The sequence below is a fragment of the Protobothrops mucrosquamatus genome, unplaced genomic scaffold, assembly GCF_001527695.2.
Source record: "Protobothrops mucrosquamatus isolate PMUCROS unplaced genomic scaffold, P.Mucros_1.0 scaffold_229, whole genome shotgun sequence".
NCBI classification, from domain to species: Eukaryota; Metazoa; Chordata; class Lepidosauria; order Squamata; family Viperidae; genus Protobothrops; species Protobothrops mucrosquamatus.
Window position 1 is genome coordinate 77099 of NW_015386305.1, and position 19483 is coordinate 96581.

The 19483-nt window shown below is 43.7% G+C and overlaps 2 protein-coding genes across 2 annotated transcripts in view; one reads left to right on the top strand and one right to left on the bottom strand.

Annotated features, from left to right (window-relative positions):
• The first annotated feature begins 2361 nt into the window (after positions 1 to 2361).
• Positions 2362 to 3423, top strand: LOC107299669 (C3a anaphylatoxin chemotactic receptor-like). Its single transcript, XM_015829020.1, has one exon. The coding sequence runs from the start codon at positions 2362 to 2364 to the stop codon at positions 3421 to 3423; it is 1062 nt and encodes a 353-aa protein (XP_015684506.1).
• A 1710-nt stretch (positions 3424 to 5133) lies between these two features.
• The window catches only part of LOC107299692 (pleckstrin homology-like domain family B member 3), a 21980-nt gene continuing 7630 nt past the window's right edge, over positions 5134 to 19483 (bottom strand). The window contains exons 2-10 of the mRNA XM_015829041.2: positions 19110 to 19193; positions 16462 to 16560; positions 14696 to 14789; positions 13539 to 13707; positions 12057 to 12144; positions 11002 to 11058; positions 9829 to 10048; positions 8378 to 8463; positions 5134 to 5947 (exon numbers count right to left, since the gene is read on the bottom strand). Of these exons, the coding sequence (XP_015684527.2) occupies positions 5813 to 5947; positions 8378 to 8463; positions 9829 to 10048; positions 11002 to 11058; positions 12057 to 12144; positions 13539 to 13707; positions 14696 to 14789; positions 16462 to 16560; positions 19110 to 19193 (1032 nt within the window). The 3' untranslated portion in view covers positions 5134 to 5812. The remainder of the gene's footprint in view (positions 5948 to 8377; positions 8464 to 9828; positions 10049 to 11001; positions 11059 to 12056; positions 12145 to 13538; positions 13708 to 14695; positions 14790 to 16461; positions 16561 to 19109; positions 19194 to 19483) is intronic.

The window sequence follows — 19483 nt, forward strand, 5'->3', positions numbered from 1 at the left end:
GACTGGACAGCCATTTGTCTGAAATGGTGTAGGGTTCCTGCCTGAGCAGGGGGTTGGACACGATGACCTCCAAGGTCCCTTCCAACTTTATTATTATTATTATTATTATTATTATTATTATTATTATTATTATTATTATTATTGTTGTTGTTGTTGTTGTTGTTGTTGTTGTTGTTGTTGTTGTTGTTGTTGTTTGATCGTTCCTAGATTGTTGCATTTATGAAAAAGAGCTTGATAGTACCACATAAGTACTGTTAGCAAAATTTCTGGGATTTCTTGTGGGTCATTTCCATTCAAGAAGGACAAAGTAGTAGAATTGGGAATAGAGAACTTGGAGAACCTGCAGAAGTTTGAAGAACTTGATCAATCAAAATGTTTTCCATCACTCCAAATCTTGGGCCAGATTATTTTTGAAAATAAGATTTTGATGGGTCAAAGCATCAGAACAAAGGCTGAATTGCCAATGGCGAACAAATGTCTAAAATCATATAAACCATTGGATGCTTCAGTTGGGCTCAGCCATCATTTAATTCAATCCCTATGAAGTAATGTAAGAAATTTGCTATTCCAGAATTCCTGATGACCTTCCAATCTCTGATGTGAAAACTTTAATTTAGGACAGCTGGTGCTTTTCCAAGCAGCCAGTTCCAACATCAGCAAAAATATTACCCTCTTTTTTTTTTTGCCTCCTCTGTAAAATGCAGAAGTATTTTGGGTGATCTCAGGAGGTGTGACACCACATTCTTCATTTCTCCTTTTAGCAAGGTTTGGTTATTCCCCACCCCCCACCCCAGTTCCTATGGGGAGAGGAGGGATGGTTTGTGGTAGAGAAGACAACTTGGGCACTTCTAAGACTGGAGGCTAAAACATATAAGGAAAGGCTGCTGGAATTGGGTATGTCTAGTTTAACGAAGAGAAGGACGAGGGGGGACATGATAGCAGTCTTCCAATATCTCAGGGGCTGCCCCAAAGAAGAGGGAGTCAAGCTATTCTCCAAAGCGCCTGAAGGCAGGAGAAGAAGCAATGGGTGGAAACTAACCAAGGAGAGAAGCAACCTGGAACTAAGGAGAAACTTCCTGACAGTTAGAACAATTAACAAGTGGAACAACCTGCCTCCAGAAGCGGTGAATGCTCCAACACTGGAAGTTTTTAAGAAGAGACTGGACAGCCATTTGTCCGAAATGGTATCAGGTTTCCTGCCTGAGCAGGGGGTTGAACTAGATGACCTCCAAGGTCCCTTCCAACTTTATTATTATTATTATTATTATTATTATTATTATTATTATTATTATTATTATTATTATTATTATTATTATTATTATTATTATTATTATTATTATTATTATTATGTATGAGAAACGATCTTCCATTTAAATCTGGTTCAGTTCGGAAAGAAATTGAGATATTTCTAAATATTAAAAGAAGCAGATTGGTTTGTTTCCAAATAAATATAACATGAGTTGGTTAAGGTTCACTCATCGTGGAAGCTGAAATGAATCCTGGGAACTGAAACCCAGCCAGTTTGGGAACTTCACATCAGGAAGGCTTGGAGAAAAGAACATGTATTTTCTTTATATTACAGATAGTCCTCGACTTACGATCACAATTGAGCCCAACGTGTCTGTGGCGAAGTGAAACATTTGTTCAGTGAATTTTGCCCCCTATCTTGCTCCAGTTGTTAAGTCAATCACTGCAGTTCTTAAGTTAGTATTATGGCTGTTAAATGAACCTGGTTTTCCCAGTGACTTGGCTTGTCAGAAGGTCGCAAAAGGAGATCACGTGACCCCAGGAGGCTGCGGCCGTCGTAAATATGAGTCAGTTGCCAAGGGTCCAAATTTTAATTACGGGACCCTGGGGACGCTGCAACGGTCGTAAGGGTGAAAAATGGTCATAAGCAAGTCACTTTTTTCAGCGCCGTTGTAACTCTGAACGGTCGCTAAACGAACTGTTGTAAGTGGAGGACTGCCTGTATTAGAGGCTTTTCAGGGTTTGTCCAAGTTGGTGGCAGGCAAGCAGATAATTCTAGTCTAGTGCATCAGAGGGCAGATAAAAAGAGGATAAAAAAGGATCTCCAGCTAGAGAACTTAAGAGAATTTAGGAACAAATCCAGGGCTATAAAGATAAACATCCCCCATTGCCCAGGCTAAGGTCAAACGTTTAGCAATCAATATAAATATACTAAATAAATATAAATATACAAAATATAAATACTGTAGCACTTTTAAAACATTGCTCTTCCAAGTTCCGGAATTCTCCAGAGCAGGGGGATGAAATAACAGGAATTCTTTGGTTCTCTCTTTTCCAGATTTTTTTTCATCTAATTTTTTTAGGTCGCCTTCTCTGCAACGTCCCGTTTGCGTCATGAATGCTAGTTCCACGGCTCTGTGGCTTCCCAATGCATCCTTGCCATCCTCCTTGGAAACAAGCTCCGATATAAACAGACTCAGAGACACTCTTAAGATCGTCTTCTACACGGTTGTTTTCCTGTTGGGTTCCTGTGGCAATGGAGTTGTGATCTGGATCACTGCCCGCCAGGTCTCACAGACCGTCAGCTGCGTCTGGTTCTTCAATCTAGCTCTGGCTGACTTTCTCTTCTCCGTGAGTCGTATCGCACCTCTTGTTGCGGTGAAGAAAGGTTGGGTCTTTGGAAGCTTTGCGTGCAAAGTCAACGGCTTCATCAAGTACCTCAACATGTTCTGCAGTGAGTTTCTCTTGGCTGCCATCAGCATGGACCGGGCCGCTTGCATCGCCCACCCGTTATGGGCCAGGAAACACCGTAACATCCGCTTGGCATGGCTTGCAGCCATCGGAGCTTGGCTCACGGCCATCGTCACCAGCATCCCTTTCTACCTTTACCGTAAGGTGGACACGAAGAAGAACCAAACCAAATGCTTGGTGATGCTCACGGGAGAAAAGCCAGGCGTGCAAGTGACCATCTCCATGTTGAGACTGATATGTGGGTTCTTGGCACCCTTCACCATCATCGTGATCTGCTACGGCATCATCCTGGTGGTGCTGAGGAGACGCCAGACCTCCCTCCACTCAAAGAAGTCCTTCAAGGTCATATTTGTCCTGGTGGTCACCTTCTTCCTCTGTTGGTTGCCCTATCACATCATCCAGCTCCTTAAATTGGCAGGAGCGGAAGGCACGGCCTTCTCGTTTACTGCTCTTTTTGCCGCGTTCTTGGCCTACCTTAACAGTTGTGTAAATCCATTCCTTTACTTCTTCATGGGCATGGACTTCCACACAAGTTTGACCCTCTATAACATCATCAGGGCCCTCAAGAGAACTTTGTTGGAAGAGAACAGCTCCATAAAGCGAAAATCCAACAGCAGCAATAAAGGATCCTTTTCGACAAATGAGCAAGCAAAATCCTCAGAAATCTCTTCGTTGAACTGTGGAAACTCAAGCCCTCAAACATGAAGTATCACACGACTGGTGAAATTTGAATGTGTGTGCCTCGGTTGTCATCTCTGTCCCAGCCCCAAACCATAATTTTGGACGTGTTGAAGTTTTAAATATCTGTAGGTGGAAAAGGCTGGCAAAACACAGCCTTTTCCCTCATAATGAGCTGTGACATTGCTTTAATTGTTTTGCATTAGTTACACAGGGTGTAGGAAATCTGTGCATCCATCTTAACTGTGGGTCCTATCTCAATGTTGATTTCTTTCGGACTCTTATTCATCGGGAACCTTATCCTAGTCCAGGGGTAGGCAACCTTGGCTCTTTTATGACGCGTGGACTTCAACTCCCAGAATTCCTGAGACAGCCATGCTGAGGGGAAAGGGAGAGGTTTCCAAGCTGAGCCACGCTGGCTCAGGCATTCTGGGAGTTGAAGTCCACAAGTCATGAGGGGGCCATAGTTCCCTCATGCTGGCTCAGGAATTCTGGGAGTTGAAGTCCACGAGTCATCAAAGAGCCAAGGTTGCCTACCCCTGCCTTAGGAATTCTGCAACGAACTTTCTCAGCTTTTCTAAATTCGAACGAAGGGCTTCGCCTTCGATTCAACTTTTCTGGAGGCATTTTGCCCTTCGTTCACAGGCCGTCCTGGACTTACAACCACAAGTGAAACCAGATTTTCTGTTGTTAAGCAAGGCGGTTGTGAAGGGAGTTATGCCCAATTTGACAACCTTTTTTTAACCATGATTGTTAGGCGAATCACTGCGGTCGTTAAATGAATCCAGCTTCCCCACATTGACTTTGCTTGTCGGAAGCCAGCTGGGAAGGTAGGCAAATGGTGATCACGTGACTCCCAGGATGCTGCAACCGTCGTAAATACATGCTCGGTTGCCAAGCAACCGAACTTTGATCAAAGTTTGATTGGTTGCTGGAATTGGGTATGTATAGTCTAATGAGGAGAAGGACGAGGGGGAACATGATAGCAGTCTTCCAATATCTCAGGGGCTGCCCCAAAGAAGAGGGAGTCAAGCTATTCTCCAAAGCACCTGAAGGCAGGACAAGAAGCAACGGATGGAAACTAACCAAAGAGAGAAGCAACCTAGAACTAAGGAGAAACTTCCTGACTGTGAGAACAATTAACCAGTGGAACAACCTGCCTCCAGAAGCTGTGAATGCTCCAACACTGGAGGTTTTTAAGAAGAGATTGGACAACCATTTGTCTGAAATGGTATAGGGCCGTGGTGGTGAACCTATGGCACGCATGCCATAGGTGGCACGCAAAGCCCTCTCTGTGGGCATGTGTGCCGTCACTCCACTCCTAGGCCTTCAGCTGGGTTTTATAAAACCTTTTCGCTTTAGGCCTCCGCCGCCATGTGCAAAAAAAAAAAGTTCAATCAATCAATCAATCAATCTTGCAAAGTTGGAATTGATTGATTGATTGAACTTTTTAGTCCCACCCAGTCTGCTGTTACCACCAAAGCCACTGCCCACCCAATGGGCCACGCCCACCCAATGGGACATGCCCACCTGGCACCTGACGATACGTAAGTGGATTTTGGGTTGCAATTTGGGCACTCGGTCTCTAAAAGTTTGCCATCACTGGTATAGAGTTTCCTGCCTGAGCAGGGGGTTGGACTAGATGACCTCCAAGGTCCCTTCCAAATTCTATTCTATTCTATTCTATTTCTATTCTATTCTTCTAGACAGGAATAAACAGAGGACCAGCCAGGTGTGTTTTCACTTAAAGGATTTATGCAATAAATATTCCATACATGGTTTTGTACACGGCTTCCCTTTGAACAGTGTTCCCAGGTTTTTAAAGAAAAGACCCAAAACACACAATAAATATACAGAGTTCTATACAGGGTGGGGAGAAGTTCTCCCTTCTGATCAAGGAAAGCGGCAGTTCCGATCAAAGTGTCCAACACAACTCTCAAGAACATTTTCACATAAGCCAAATGACTTACAGTATGTCATTGCAAAAATCTCATCTGATTTCCAGACAGTGTCCTTTTCTTAGTTAAGGGCATCTTCCAGAGAAATCGGTATGAATTCTCTGGAATAGACTGCGATCTTTCATGCAACTGGCTGGAATCCATACCAACAGCCTGCCTTCCAAAATGCCATCTGAAGTCTTCTCCAGCAGACCATGTGATCAGAAATGTCTTCTGAACTGGGTCCATTGAAAACAACACAAAACATCCAACCTATCCATCTTCAAGGATCAACAGTTGGAACTCTGGGTTACTGGACAGGCGCTAAATGGTAGTTAGACTCCAACAAACACATAAAGCATCCAGCTTCTGCCACTGGATTCCCTCGTTGATCAGTTTTCCCTTAGAAGGAGATATCCCAGCAAAACCTTGGGAAGAAATGCTACATTCCCAAAGCGATGTTTGTATGAAAAATCTGGTCAGTAGCGGGTGTTCTCCTCAGCTGCTGTGACAATTGCATCCATCCAGATCCTCATAGCCTCTGGACTTGGTGCCACCATACAGAAGAGACGATCATAAGTCTTGACGCAGAAGGTCAGTTTGGGGTTGGGACTCTGCCAAAAGTAAAAAGAGTAAAGAAATGAAATGAAAATAATTGGCTGTATTCGCACAGAATCTCTTAGTCCACTTACTGAATATAGATCACTATACACCCCCCGAATTAGGGTCATTTTTTTCTTTCTATCTAGTGTTTTTCTGCCAGTGCAGGCTCCACTTTTTCTCCCAGATCAACCAAGTGTGGTCCACTGGTTCCATAGAAATTGACCAGTTGACTTGTCACCCAAGCCCGACATAGTGGGCTGAGAGAGAGTGACTGGTCCAAAGTGCCCCAGATGGCTTTCATAACTAAGGCAAGTCTAGAACTCACAGTCTCCTGGTGATTGGCCCAAAGTCACCCAGCCAGATTTCATTCCTAAGGCAGAACTAGAACTCACCATCTCCTGGTGATTGGCCCAAAGTCACCCAGCCAGATTTCATTCCTAAGGCAGCACTAGAACTCACTCTCTCCTGGTGACTAGAATTCACTGTCTCCTGGTTTCTAGCCTGGTGCCTTCATCTTTATACCAAAATGCTGGCCTAAATTAACTCAATGTGCTGGCCTCATTGCTATAAGCAATGGACATAAGCAACCACAGAAAACCTAATTAAGATTTGTATCGCTATACAGTGTGTCAATGCAACCATGAGATTTATAACGGACATTTATAATGCGTGTTGCGTGAAGATCATTGTGTAAAAATATAAATTCCGTATTACTTTAAAGAATGACTTGTTTCTCCTTTGTTTATTTAGCATGTTTGCATACAACTGCCCTTGAACCCTCACTCTTAGAAATAAATAAAACAGTTAGTGCAAAGGATAATAAAATAAACAGTAGAAAAAGGTCACAAAGCATTACAGCATTAACATTTCAAGAGAAAGGCCCATAACGAAGCAAACTCAGCAGCTGTTAGCAGTTAAAACTGGCAGGAATTAAAACTGGGTTGTAAAGGGGAAAAGCTAAATACATTAAAAAATATGTCTTGGGGCTTTTCTTAAGTGATGTCAGTGAAGAAGTCAAGATAATTGATTTGGGGAGGGAAGGAAGTACGCAAAATGTGACAACTTTTCCAAGGAACTCAGAGCAACTTGATCTTGGACTTGTTTCATTATTCAGTTATTTGAACTACTGCAGGGGAGTATACAGAGGTGATGGGAAACTTTGCAGAGGTTGCTATTTGCTCAGTTCTTGCCCTCTTCAAGTAAGATTCCCAGGCCTAATATAAAGGGAAAAAAAGCATCTTTTGTATAAATAGTTCTGGATACAATTTATTAGGTATAAGATGCTTCTCAAGAGCTGTTTTGACTGAGCCAGTTCAAACTTCATGTCTCTGTTCCTGGAAATTATTGAGTTTACGGTTATATATACTATATCAGATGTTGTCTGCCTGGAATTGTGACTCTTGGGGGTGTGGGTGAAATATTTTGGGAGGGGGGCTTGCACATCAGAAGTTGGATTGCTGTTCCAACTCAGCCTGGACAAACCTGCATAAGTAAAGACTGTGTGTATTTGTGGCTAGAAAAAAACAAGTATCAAATCAAAATGTATGTGAGACATTAAAATGTCTCAGATTTTAGGAATTAGGCAAAACAGAGCACGCTCACCTTTCTCATTCAGAAACCAAAAAGATTCAGTGGGATTGTTTTATTGTTTATTTCTAATGAAGAGGTTTTATTGGATAAAGTTGCAAGGCTGCACTTTGGTTTTATTTGACACAGACTTGGTTAAAATGTGAGTATTAAAAGGAAGTGGCATGCACATTTTTGCCTACGTCCAGGGAAATGATCAATGGAGGAGAACAGTGTCAAATATATCTAGCTATCATTCAGAGTGAGACATAACTCTTGTAGTATTTAGCTGATGGGCTGATAACATCCTTGTTTCTGAGCAAACCAGCCTATAATAGCTACTAACAAAAATCGAACATCATAAATAAAACCCTAAATTCATGAAAATACACTACTTTCTCAAACTTGACAACTTTAAGACAAGTGGATTTCAGCTCCCAGAATTCCCCAGCCAACTGGGGGATCCTGGGAGTTGAAGTCCACATGACCTAAAGTCACCAAGTTCGAGAAACAATGCATACTATACTATAATATATAATATCATCTAACACAAGAGACAGAGACAGAACTGAAATTCACAGCCCAAGCAGACAGTCTTAAAATCGGTCTAGAGCAGAAGGCTTAGGTGTAAAACTTAATTTTTAAAATTTTAAGGTGCAGCCCAGTATTGTGGAAATTTATTCAAAACGCATCATTTTGCATGGCTCCAAAGAATAATAAAGTAAAAGCAATTTTTGAGGAGCAATTCTGGGAAGGGGGGGGCTGGGCCACTCAGCCCAAAATTCTAATGGTCCAAATTGGTTTGGATCCTACAGGCCCTCCCAGGTCTGCATGAATTAAAAAAGAGACTTTCGGCAAATCTCTATTCTTGGTACCTTGAAAGCACTACGGAGATGGTCGCAGTAAACCTCTTCAATGGCCTGGAAGTAGATCACACCCTTAAGCTTGGTCTCTTCTTTATCTGGAGGAGGAATAAAATAAAACCACAGCACCATGTTAGCAAGCTGGGGAGAACAGAGAATGAAGGCCCAATGGATAAAATGAGAGAGGTGAAATTCATTGCTCTAATCTTTTCTTTAAGCACGTCTTCCTTCCCCTGTCCTGACCACTTTCTACAGGGGGACGATCAAGAGCATCCTGTCATACAGCATCACAGTCTGGTTTGGAAGCATCACTGCTTCAGACAGGAAGGCGGTGCAGAGAGTGGTGAGGACGGCAGAAAAGATGATTGGCACTCCACTCCCTCCCATCCAGGACATAGCACAGAAGCGTTGCTTGAGCAGGGTCTGTAAGATTATCTGGGACCCTACACATCCTCTCCACGACCTGTTTTCCTTGCTACCTTCTGGGAGGAGGCTTCATGGTATCCGTAGCAGATAGAACATCCAGATTCAGCCATAGTTTCATTCCATACAGCATTAACCTTGTGAACTTTCAAGCGTCCTCCTTCCGTTATATATTCAAGGTGGACAGTATTTAATATTTATTTGTTATGCATATGTAGGGGTGTGGGTCTATACCAGTGGTGGCGAACCTATGGCACGCGTGCCAGAGGGGGCACTCGGAGCCTTCTCTGTGGGCACGCGTGCCTCGCTCTTTGGCTAAGTTTTTGCAGGAAAAAAGCCATTTCTCAAGCCCCTTCCTAGCCAAAACAAATCTCTGGAGCGAGCGCGCTGTTTTGAGCTTTGAATTATATCAAATCTGACACCAGAAACAGACTAACAGAGGACCTGAGTGCTGCATGTGTTGCTTTCAAACTTACAAAGTATAAGCCAAGGTTAGACAAATTATCAGCATGCATACAACAGCAAAAATCACATTAATTGTTCAAAAGCATGCCAAATGCAAACTTTTACCTTTTAGTAAAAAGTTGTTTGTATCATTGAAAGCTTTGCTATTGTGTTTTTCTTTTAAGACAAAAGATGTTAATATATGAGTTGTTTTTTCTAAATTAAAAACTCAGTATTCAGATTAAATTGCCGTGTTGGCACTTTGCGTTAAATAAGTGGGTTTTGGGTTGCAGTTTGGGCACTCGGTCTCTAAAAGATTCGCCATCACTGGTCTATACATATGTTGTATATTGTATGTTTTAGGGGTGTGTCATGTATGTGTTTCACTTTGAGAGCGGGCAACTAAATTTCGTTTCTGATGTGTGCCGTTGTGCCCACAGAAAAAAAAAATGACAATAAAGGTTATCTTATCTTACAATAAGTTTAAACGGGTCAATTCAAGACCTACTGCCCATGGAAGGCCAAGTCTTCTCCATCAGCAGCAGAGAGTGCAACCTGGTGGAGAAGGAGCTACCTGCCTCGATTCTCTCTCTCACCTGTGTAGTACGCCAAGACCCGCTTCTGGCGATCAAAGGTGAACCAACGTTTCTTCCAAGTTTTGATCCTCCCGCCCATTTTGACCAGGTAACCCTTGCAAGATTTGCTGGTCACCCTCGTGTGCTGGCAGGTCTCGACGCTATGTCCCGAGGCCTCTAGATGTTTGCGCAGGTCAAAGGCAGCTGGTTTGGGTTCCTGGATCTCCATGTGGTTGTGGATCTGTAGGACAACAAGAAGGCAAGGCTTAAAAACCAGACAGATGTCAGTCCAAGGAAGATCTGTGCTGTGGTTTATTGCCCTCAGGAAGACCACCTCATTTTGAGGAAAGAGATTTGGGGATCTCAGCATTCTTCCTACACTGCCATGTTGGAATAAATGGCCCATCCCTGTAAATGGCCCATCCCTGTAACATAAGCAACTGTTTTAAAGGTAAGTCTTCCATGGGCCCCTCAGCGTATCTTAACAGGAGACCAGAAAATAAGCTTCTACTCTTTCTAACTTCTTCCAACCTGTATCTTTACTATTTAGATCAGGGGTATGCAACCTTGGCAACTTTAAGACCTGAGGACTTCAACTCCCAGAATTCCCCAACCAGCCATGCTGAAGTTGAAGTCCACAGGTCTTAAAAGTTGCCAAAGTTGGATACCCCTGATTTAGACAATCACCACTGATGAAAATACTAAAGATTAAACTGAACTCTAAATCTGGAGTAACAAGACATGCTCACTAAACATTCTGGACCCGAACAAACAATGACAATGCTCAACAGCATGCGAAGACAATGTCTGGATTCCCCTCTAACCCAGGGGTAGGCAACCTTGGCTCTTTTATGACTCGTGGACTTCAACTCCCAGAATTCCTGAGCCAGCCATGCTGAGGAGAAAAAGAGAAGTTTCCATGCTGAGCCATGCTGGCTCAGGAATTCTGGGAGTTGAAGTCCACGAGTCATAGGTTGCCTACCCCTGCCCTAACCAGACAAACTTCCCAACCCCATTTTAACCTGGTTTAGCTGGCTAAGAAAACCCACCGAGCCATAATTAAGGCAAACCTTGACATTTTCAATAGATTCCCTTCCCTCTCAGCTCAAACGCCGGATCTCCTCAAAGATCGAAAAAGATTGGCAAAGCAAATTTATATTCTTGGGTTCTAGATAAGGACGGAGATTTTCTTACCACGTTTGAAGGGGACAATTCCATACGTTTCACCTCCTCAGCTACTTTCATAGCTTCCTGAAAGGAAAGACGATTGAAGGCGGTCTGCACATGGTAAGAACATGGGACCGGAACCCCATTCCAGCAGCTGCAGACATATCACCCCCTCAAAAAACAAAACAAAAAAACCCAAAACCCAAGCATACACAAGAAAGACCACAAGCGCTTTCTCTTCCTCCAGGACAAACTCTGGATATTTTTACCCAGCATGCAGGAAGAGCCGTCCAAAAGCTGACAGGGTGAAATTTCCAACTTCCTCATTTTCAAAATCACGTGAGAAGCAGATGAGAAGCAGGGTTACTCCGGTTTAGAGCAAAAATCAAAGCAATGAGCCAGAGGTGATGTGATGTGATGTTACGTTTTTTTTTCCATGATAGAGACTTTAGGGTGATTAGAATGGTTCCCAACTCTGTTAGTCTTTCATAAGGCCCTAAAAACCTGGCTATGCTGAATGGGTTAAGGGTCCCAGTTCTTGGCTGTATTGCTAACTGATCAAATATCTTGATCCTATGTATATTTAATCTGGATGTTTTTAGCGGTTTTAATTGTAATGTATTTTCTAAATTGTAAGCTGCCCAGAGCCATGGATTGAAATGGGCAGCTATAGAAATGGAAAGAAAGAAAGAAAGAAAGAAAGAAAGAAAGGAAGGAAGGAAGGAAGGAAGGAAGGAAGGAAGGAAGGAAGGAAGGAAGGAAAAGAAAAAGAAAGGAAAGAAAGGAAGGAAGGAAGAAAAAGAAAAAGAAAGAAAGAAAGAAAGAGAAAAGAAAGAAAGGAAGGAAGGAAGGAAGGAAGGAAAGAAGGAAGGAAGAAAGAAAGAAAGAAAGAAAGAAAGAAAGAAAGAAAGAAAGAAAGAAAGAAAGAAAGAAAGAAAGAAAGAAAATTCTCAGAGGTGCTTTTCAAAAGGCAATTGGACTTTCTTGATTTTGACCTGGATGATTGAATGAATTGAATGAATGAATGAATGAATGAATGACAAAAATTTGGCTATGGTCCAGGAGTTGAGTCTACCTCTTACCCTTTCTTTCAGCAATCGTTCCCGTTCCGCCATGGCTTCCCGCACCCGGCGTTCCATCTCTGCCAGTTTGGTGACGCAGTTTTCAAGGCTGTTGGGAGAAATACCCAGATAATGCCAATCAATCCAGATGTATGGCCAATGGAAAGGAAACAGGCCCACTATAGGAAATCTTTGATTCCTCAGACCATATAATTTTAAGATAGGAAGTGATCTTGGAATTTAATCCATTAGGTCTCTTGGTGGAACAATTTGGTACCTGTAGCATCCCTGAGAATTGTCTGAAAGTTGAGTCACAGCAACTGGACTTACGTTCTTGTTAGTTTGAGATGTTTCGCTGCCCCTCCAAGCGGCTTCTTCAGTCTGAACAAGTCGGTTAGAGGAATTTGAGTAGGCAAAGAGTCATTGGAATGTGCCGAATCCTAAAATTCTAGGGGGATCCCCGCACCAGCTGTTGGGATAGGCAGCAAAACCTTTCAAACCAACAAGAACATGAGTCCAGTTGCCACGGGTCAACCTCCAGACATTTCTACCTGGATGACTAAGAATCTTCATCGACATCCCTCAGAGTTGATCACCTGGACTCTGCCTAAATACCTCTAGTCCTGGACTAGAACTAGAGAGAGCTAGTTAAAGTCAAAAGTGAGCAAATAGTGCAATATCAAAAGTGCAATATTAGGGGCAATGCAATGGCGAATAGAATGTGAAGGATGTGTGTAAATAATGGATGTTCGTAGTTGTGGTTTTAACTTGGGTGTAGTGTGCACTGTGGACAGCACTTAATTTTGTTGTGAGTTACACAATGACAATAAAGATATTCTATTCTGTTCTGTTCTGTTCTATTCCATTCCATTCCATTCTCTAGTCCAATCCTCTATTCTATTCTATTCTATTCTATTCTATTCTATTCTATTCTATTCTATTCTATTCTATTCTATTCTATTCTATTCCATTCCATTCCATTCCATTCCATTCTCTAGTCCAGTCCAGTCCCGTATTCTATTCTATTCTATTCTATTCTATTCTATTCTATTCTATTCTATTCCATTCCATTCCATTCCATTCCATTCCATTCCATTCCATTCCATTCCATTCTCTAGTCCAGTCCAGTCCCGTATTCTATTCTATTCTATTCTATTCTATTCTATTCTATTCTATTCTATTCTATTCTATTCTATTCTATTCTATTCTATTCTATTCTATTCTATTCAGGGGGAGAGGAAATGTGAAAATTCTTTTTCCAGTAGGTTTGCCCTAGTCTTATCAGTCTTAAACCCTGAACCTATCTCATCATTCATAAGAACATGGATTCCTTCCAAGGAACATGGATTCCTTAGCAGCTGTGGACAGAATGACATTTGGGGGAGGGCCAATTTAGTTTTTCTGGAGATGACTGCAAAGGACAAACTTAACTAGAACTTTGGTGAAGCGGGCTGGAATTAAAGAATTAAAGGCATCAATGGGATGAGAATAGGATGATCTGACCTGTAAGGTCCTTGCGAAGTTCCTCCCAGCTGCCTGGTAGTTGCCTGGCCACCCAGCAGCTGGTAAAGGGGTTTGTTGTAACGTGAGAATTGGAGGTTTGGGCTTCCCAGATAATGACCGTTGCTTCCACTGGAGAGCTGAGCCACGAGAAGACTGGGGTCCAGAGCACCTAGAAGAGATAAGCAGATGCCAAGATAAGATCAGGACCCTCAGAAGACATCTTAAAATCAACTTCATTTTGGTCCAGTTGCTACTTTTGGTCCAGCTTATGATTTTAGGACTGTCCTACTGACCTTGTTAGGACCGTATTTGAGCGGGAAAACCTCTTGGCCTGCCAAAACTCTCATTCAGTGTTGACAATCGGTGAAGGAAGAATATTCAACACTACCAAAGAATTTTGTGGCACCTCAATTAACACCGATGTGTCATGGTTCCAACAGATGAAACTCTTCAAAGAATTTCGAGGCATTGTTTACCTTAAAGAATCTTGATATTCAAGTTGCATGGCATCGGCACGTACATGGTCGAAGCCGAAATATGAATTCCCCTCCCCTGAGCTCATAGTATCAAAGCACAATTCCCTCCTCCAATTAACAGTCATAAATCACATTCTCCAATTAGTTTGAATTGCAGGCTTTCCCTCCTGATCTCTAACCCGCCAATTCTTATCATCTCTTATTTCAAGCTCTGAATTCACACACTAGTACAATATTGTTATGTCTAACTAACTCCCACCACATTCCGCCTTCTCCCCCAGCATCATCTAATTCTAAGAGTAAAGCATAAGAAAGGAAAAGGCTGCATCTTCATATGTTGTCAAAGCAAGAACATCCAATGTTAGCAGCGTTGACACGATGCTTGTATGGGACCAATGGCATCATCCAAATGTTTCTCCCCCCCCCCCCCGTCTTTTTCTACCTCTCTCCCTTGGAATTCCAGACCAAGAAATCCAGTGGAACCACTGAACAAATTCTCAGGTAAAAACTCAAGAGATCTTGAGAAACTCGGCTATGATGTGAGTTTTCAACGATGCTTCTTTATAAGAAAATGTCCCGTTTTTCATTTTGGTGGTCAGTGGGTACCAAAGGGTGGGTGTTCCACTGGTATAGGTGGTTCCCCCATGTCCATGCACCCCAATCCACCCACTGAACACATACCATGCATTGAAATGGGACGTTGAGGAGGGCAGGCTGGGAGACGGTTCTTACTCCTGCGAGGTAGACTGGCAGTCCGCTGCAGTCCAAGTGAACTCTGTGAAGAGAAAGCAAAGAACGTAAAGCAGGGGTCTTCAAACTTGGCCACTTTAAGACTTGTGGACTTCAACTTCCAGAGTTCCTCAATTCTGGGAGTTGAAGTCCACAAGTCTTAAAGTGGCCAAGTTTGAAGACCCCTGAATGGCTGAGGAATTCTGGGAGTTGAAGTCCACCAGTCTTAAAGTGGCCAAGTTTGAAGACCCCCGAGGTAAAGTGAGTCTCCTTCAGCAGCAATTTGAATGAGTATAACCCGGCCTTCCCAAGATGCAATTTGTTTCTGCATCCGTTGTGGTTCTTTGATCTTGTCTTGATCCTGACTCGCTAATGAGTTGAATTCTGGGCGTATCTCATGGAAACAGAATCCTGGGCCACTTCAAAATGTTAGCTGGGTTCACACAACTACTTCACCCAGGTCAGCTAATTGTGAACAGTGCAAGGCTACGCTGGGTTGCTGGCTGGGGAATTCTGGGAGTTGAAGTCCATATATCTTAAAGTTGCCACGGTTAAGAAACACTATTCTACAGAAACTACTCCAGCCCTTTAAGACCCCTTTTTCCTTAGGCACAGTAAACAAATACAACTTTAGTCTTGAGTCATGCTAAATTTGGGGGGATTTCTTTGTTAATCTTATTCTTCCTGTTTAGTGTCTTTGGTCATTAATCATTTTTAAGAGGTTGGGCTAAGTTTACAATTTACTTTTTTCAGCTGTTTTCCAGTAAGTTTTAAAAAAAGATTTGGGGAGGATAGAGGCAGAAAATTCATTGGAGAGCATTCACATCCCTTAAACATTAATTTTAATGGTAACCCAAATCAATGTAAGGATTGTCTCCATTATTTTGGGTAACAGAAGTGAGTAACTGGTATGGAAACCTCAAAATACAAAATTCTTTTTTATATTCTATTATTTGATATTCTAAATATTCTCTTCTGAAATAAGCTCAGCAAATGTTGGTAATTTAGGGCCAATTCAAGGCTTTTTGCCAAAGCCTAAGGATTATCCAAATGCTGTCATTATATATATTCCATCTTTATATTTCACCTTTTTATTTCCTGATGAAAAAAAATCCATTAAAAGTTACCAGAGATAACAACAAATCTATTTTAACCTTGATCAAATAAACCAACCTTATATCCTTTTACTTTTAACAAAGATCAAAACTGTTAAAAAAGTAAAAGGAAGGGATATTGTTATTGTATCTCTACCGTACTTCTTTGTGTACAGTTCAGGATAACTGGTCCCATTGCCCCAAGACAGTGACATTGCTACTTTTTATATTAATTACTTAACCGCTAGTTCTATAATACTCTATTTCAGGGGTGTCAAACTCACAACGTCACGTGATGTGTCGAGACGTATCGTGACTTTTTTCCCATTGCCGGCAATGGGGTGGGCACGGTTTCACTATGATGCTTCCAGCCCGCGGGCCAGCAGTTTGACACCCCTGCTTTATTTATAGAAACTCTTTTGGGAGGGAAAAAAAGTCTGTCTTGAAATCCAACACAGACATCCGCAACGAACAGACAAATAAATGTTCATCGGGCACCCTCTCTCAATAGCAACAGATATAATGGGAAAAAAAGACAATGCAAATCTTAAGCTTTTGTATCACTTTAGCCCATGTAAAAGGACGGCACTGAACATTAACCCAGGCCAAAGAGACACAACTGACCTTGACAGAACTGCAGACAGAGAAGACACAGGAGGACGCGTCTGATTGGTCGGAACCCAAGACAATGACCTTCCGATCCGTTTTTTGGGTAAAAGTCAGCTGTAGGGAGACAGACACTTATCAGTGTGAGCATCAGTCCTGGATGGAGGGTGGGGATGGAGGAAAGGGCCTGCTTTTCCAAATACGAAATGCCAAATCCAAGCAGGTCCTCCAGATGTTGCTGAACTTCAACCCTGGAACATCTGGAGGGCCCCGTAATCCCCATTCTCTGGACTAGAACCGAACTAACACAAGAAGGGACTTAAAAGACTGAATTTGCATACTATGTCAGGCGAGGCTAAAAAGAGGCTGGATTCCACATGTTGTGGGATTCCGGCCTTCGTATTGGCACGTTGCGTGAACAGCAGCTCAGGTGTAAAAATTCAGGCCCAGCAGTGACTGCCTCTTCTATATCAGGGCTTTTCAACCAGTGGTACGGGTACCACCTGTGGTACATTGGCACCTGGCAGGTGGTACGTGTCCATCCTAGAAAAGTGGTAGCAGGGGAGGGGAATGAGCTGAACCGGTGGCAGCACCACACAAGCCTGAGCGAGAGATGACTGGAGCTGCAGGGCTGTCAGGGCTCAGTGGAAGCGCCAGGATCAGCACCAGGCTCCAGCTGGAACTCGGCACCGATCCTGGCGCTTCTGCTGAGCCCAGAAGAAGCGCCGATCAGCTGGAATGTTGCAGCATCTCCAGGGTCTTGTGATTTACATTCAGATGCTTGGCAATTGATCCATATTTATGACGGTCACAGTGTCCCAGGGTCATGTGAAGCGACCAAAACCTGCTGCAACCACCCAGCAGACGGGGGGAATAAAAACCAAACACCCCCACCCCACCCCTGCTGCCAATCCTCAACAGAAATGCTCACAACAATGAAAACTTCAGACAGGAGGAAGAGCGCCGCCGGGTGGGCAGGCAGGTGTCTTGCTCGGCTGTGGCTTGGGGGGCACTTTTTTCAGTGCCATCGTAACTGCGAACAGTCACTAAGTGAACTGTTGTAAGTCGAGGACTACCTGTACTTCATCACTTTTTTCCTTTTTTTTTTTTGGTCAAGTTTTTGACACCTTGCTAGGTGACTGGTGCTACTCAGATGTTGCCATATCTTAAAAGTGGTACAAGGGGTGAAAAGGTTGAAAAGCCCTGTTCTATATCAGTGGTGGCGAACCTATGGCACACGTGCCAGAGGTGGCACTCGGAGCCCTCTCTGTGGGCACGCGCAACGTTGCCCCAGTCCCGCTTCCCCCCGCAGCCCCCTCGTCACCAGCAGCCTGCCTGGAGGAGAGGCTCCTCCAGGTGCAGCCCATGCAGAGCAGCACAGCCAAGCACATGGCAGCCGGGCAGCAGGGGAAAGACTCCATCCTCGTGCATCACGGGCAGATGATGCTGCGGGGTGCGGGCGGATGGCGTGGCCGCCATGGCGCTGCCAGGCTGCCTGGGCGATCTGTGGTGAGTGGCCCTGTGGGCGGGCTGAGCAGGGGGCAGAGCGGGGGGCAGAGCGGGGGCAGAGCAGGGGGTGGGCCTGTTTTGGGGCACTCGGTCTCTAAAAGGTTCGCCATCACTGTTCTATATCCTCATATAGCAGGATTTTGCTGCTTGGACACACTTCTCCACATTGCAACATCCCTCTTTTTAAATTACAGGACCAGAAGACGCTGCCCTCTGTTTTGATCTCCCATGAGCAGGAAGCATCACGACACTACCACAACCCTGTAAGGTAGGCTGGGCTGAGAGCTTGCTTTGATTCCCAAGCTCAAACTGGGTGATTTTGGGCCAGTCTTTCTCTCTAGGCCCAACCTACCTCCCAGGGTTCTTGTAGTGGGGCAAATAGGAGGAGGAAGGGGTGTGGATCTGTTCACTGCCTTGAGTTATTTGCAAAAATAATATAGGCAGGGTATCAATAAATACAGGCAGCCCTTGACTTACAACAGTCCGTTTAGTGACCGTTCAAAGTTACAACGGCACTGAAAAAAAACGACTTATGACTTTTTTTCACACTTATGACCCTTGCAGCTTTCCCACGGTCACGTGATCAACGTTCAGACGCTTGGCAGCTGACTCACACTTACGACGGTCGCAGTGTCCCAGGGTCACGGGATTCCCTTTTGCAGACCTTCTGACCAGCAAAGTCAATGGGGAGGGGGGGGAAGCCAGCTTCACTTAACAACCAGATTACTAACTTATCAACTGCAGTGATTCACTTAACAGCCGAGGCAAGAACGGTCGTAAAATGGGGCAAAGCTCACTTAACAACAGAAACGTTGGGCTCAATTATGGTTGTAAGCTGAGGACTATCTGTAAAAAATAAAACCACTCTGCAGTGAAGCCACTTGGCTGAGCTTCTCCAACCATTGTGTTTCAACGCCCCACACACACACACACACACACACACACACACACACACACACACACAAAGTTGCATCTGTTAAAGTTTCTACCTGCTTTAATTCATTAAAAGCCATGAAAAGGGGAAGAGAGTAGCCGTCTGCGTCTAGACGTGCCCTAATGTGGAGGATCACGAGGTTCTCCTGATTGGGCAATTCAGCCTTGGATGCCCTCAAGAAGAGGGAGATAGAGAAGCACTGCAAAGTCCTAGAGAGGCTTACCTGTGTCACACCCTCCTTATTTTCTGACAGGCCCTGCCCGTTCTCCGAATACTCCTGGCTCATGTCCATGAGGCGACTTTTCTCCTAAATGCAGGCAAGCAACCAAGTCATTCTTTGAGACAGGAAAGCCATTTCACAATGACTGGAGAAGTTTCTGCGGAAGCATATCTCAGCCTGCCCCATCAGCTGCATTGTGCTGCCTCCTAATGTCTAGACCCGTGTTTTTCAAGCTTGGCAGCTGGAAGGTGTGTGGACTTCAACTCCCAGAATTCCAGAGTGTGGACTTCCAACTCCCAGCTGGCTGGGAAGTTCTGGGAGTTGAAGTCCACACGCTGGAATTCGTGTTTCCAAGTTTGAAAAAGATCCACTTAGAC

Coding starts and splice junctions, on each gene's coding strand:
- LOC107299669 (XM_015829020.1), top strand. CDS start 2,362: ATGAATGCTAGTTCCACGGCTCTGTGGCTTCCCAATGCATCCTTGCCA.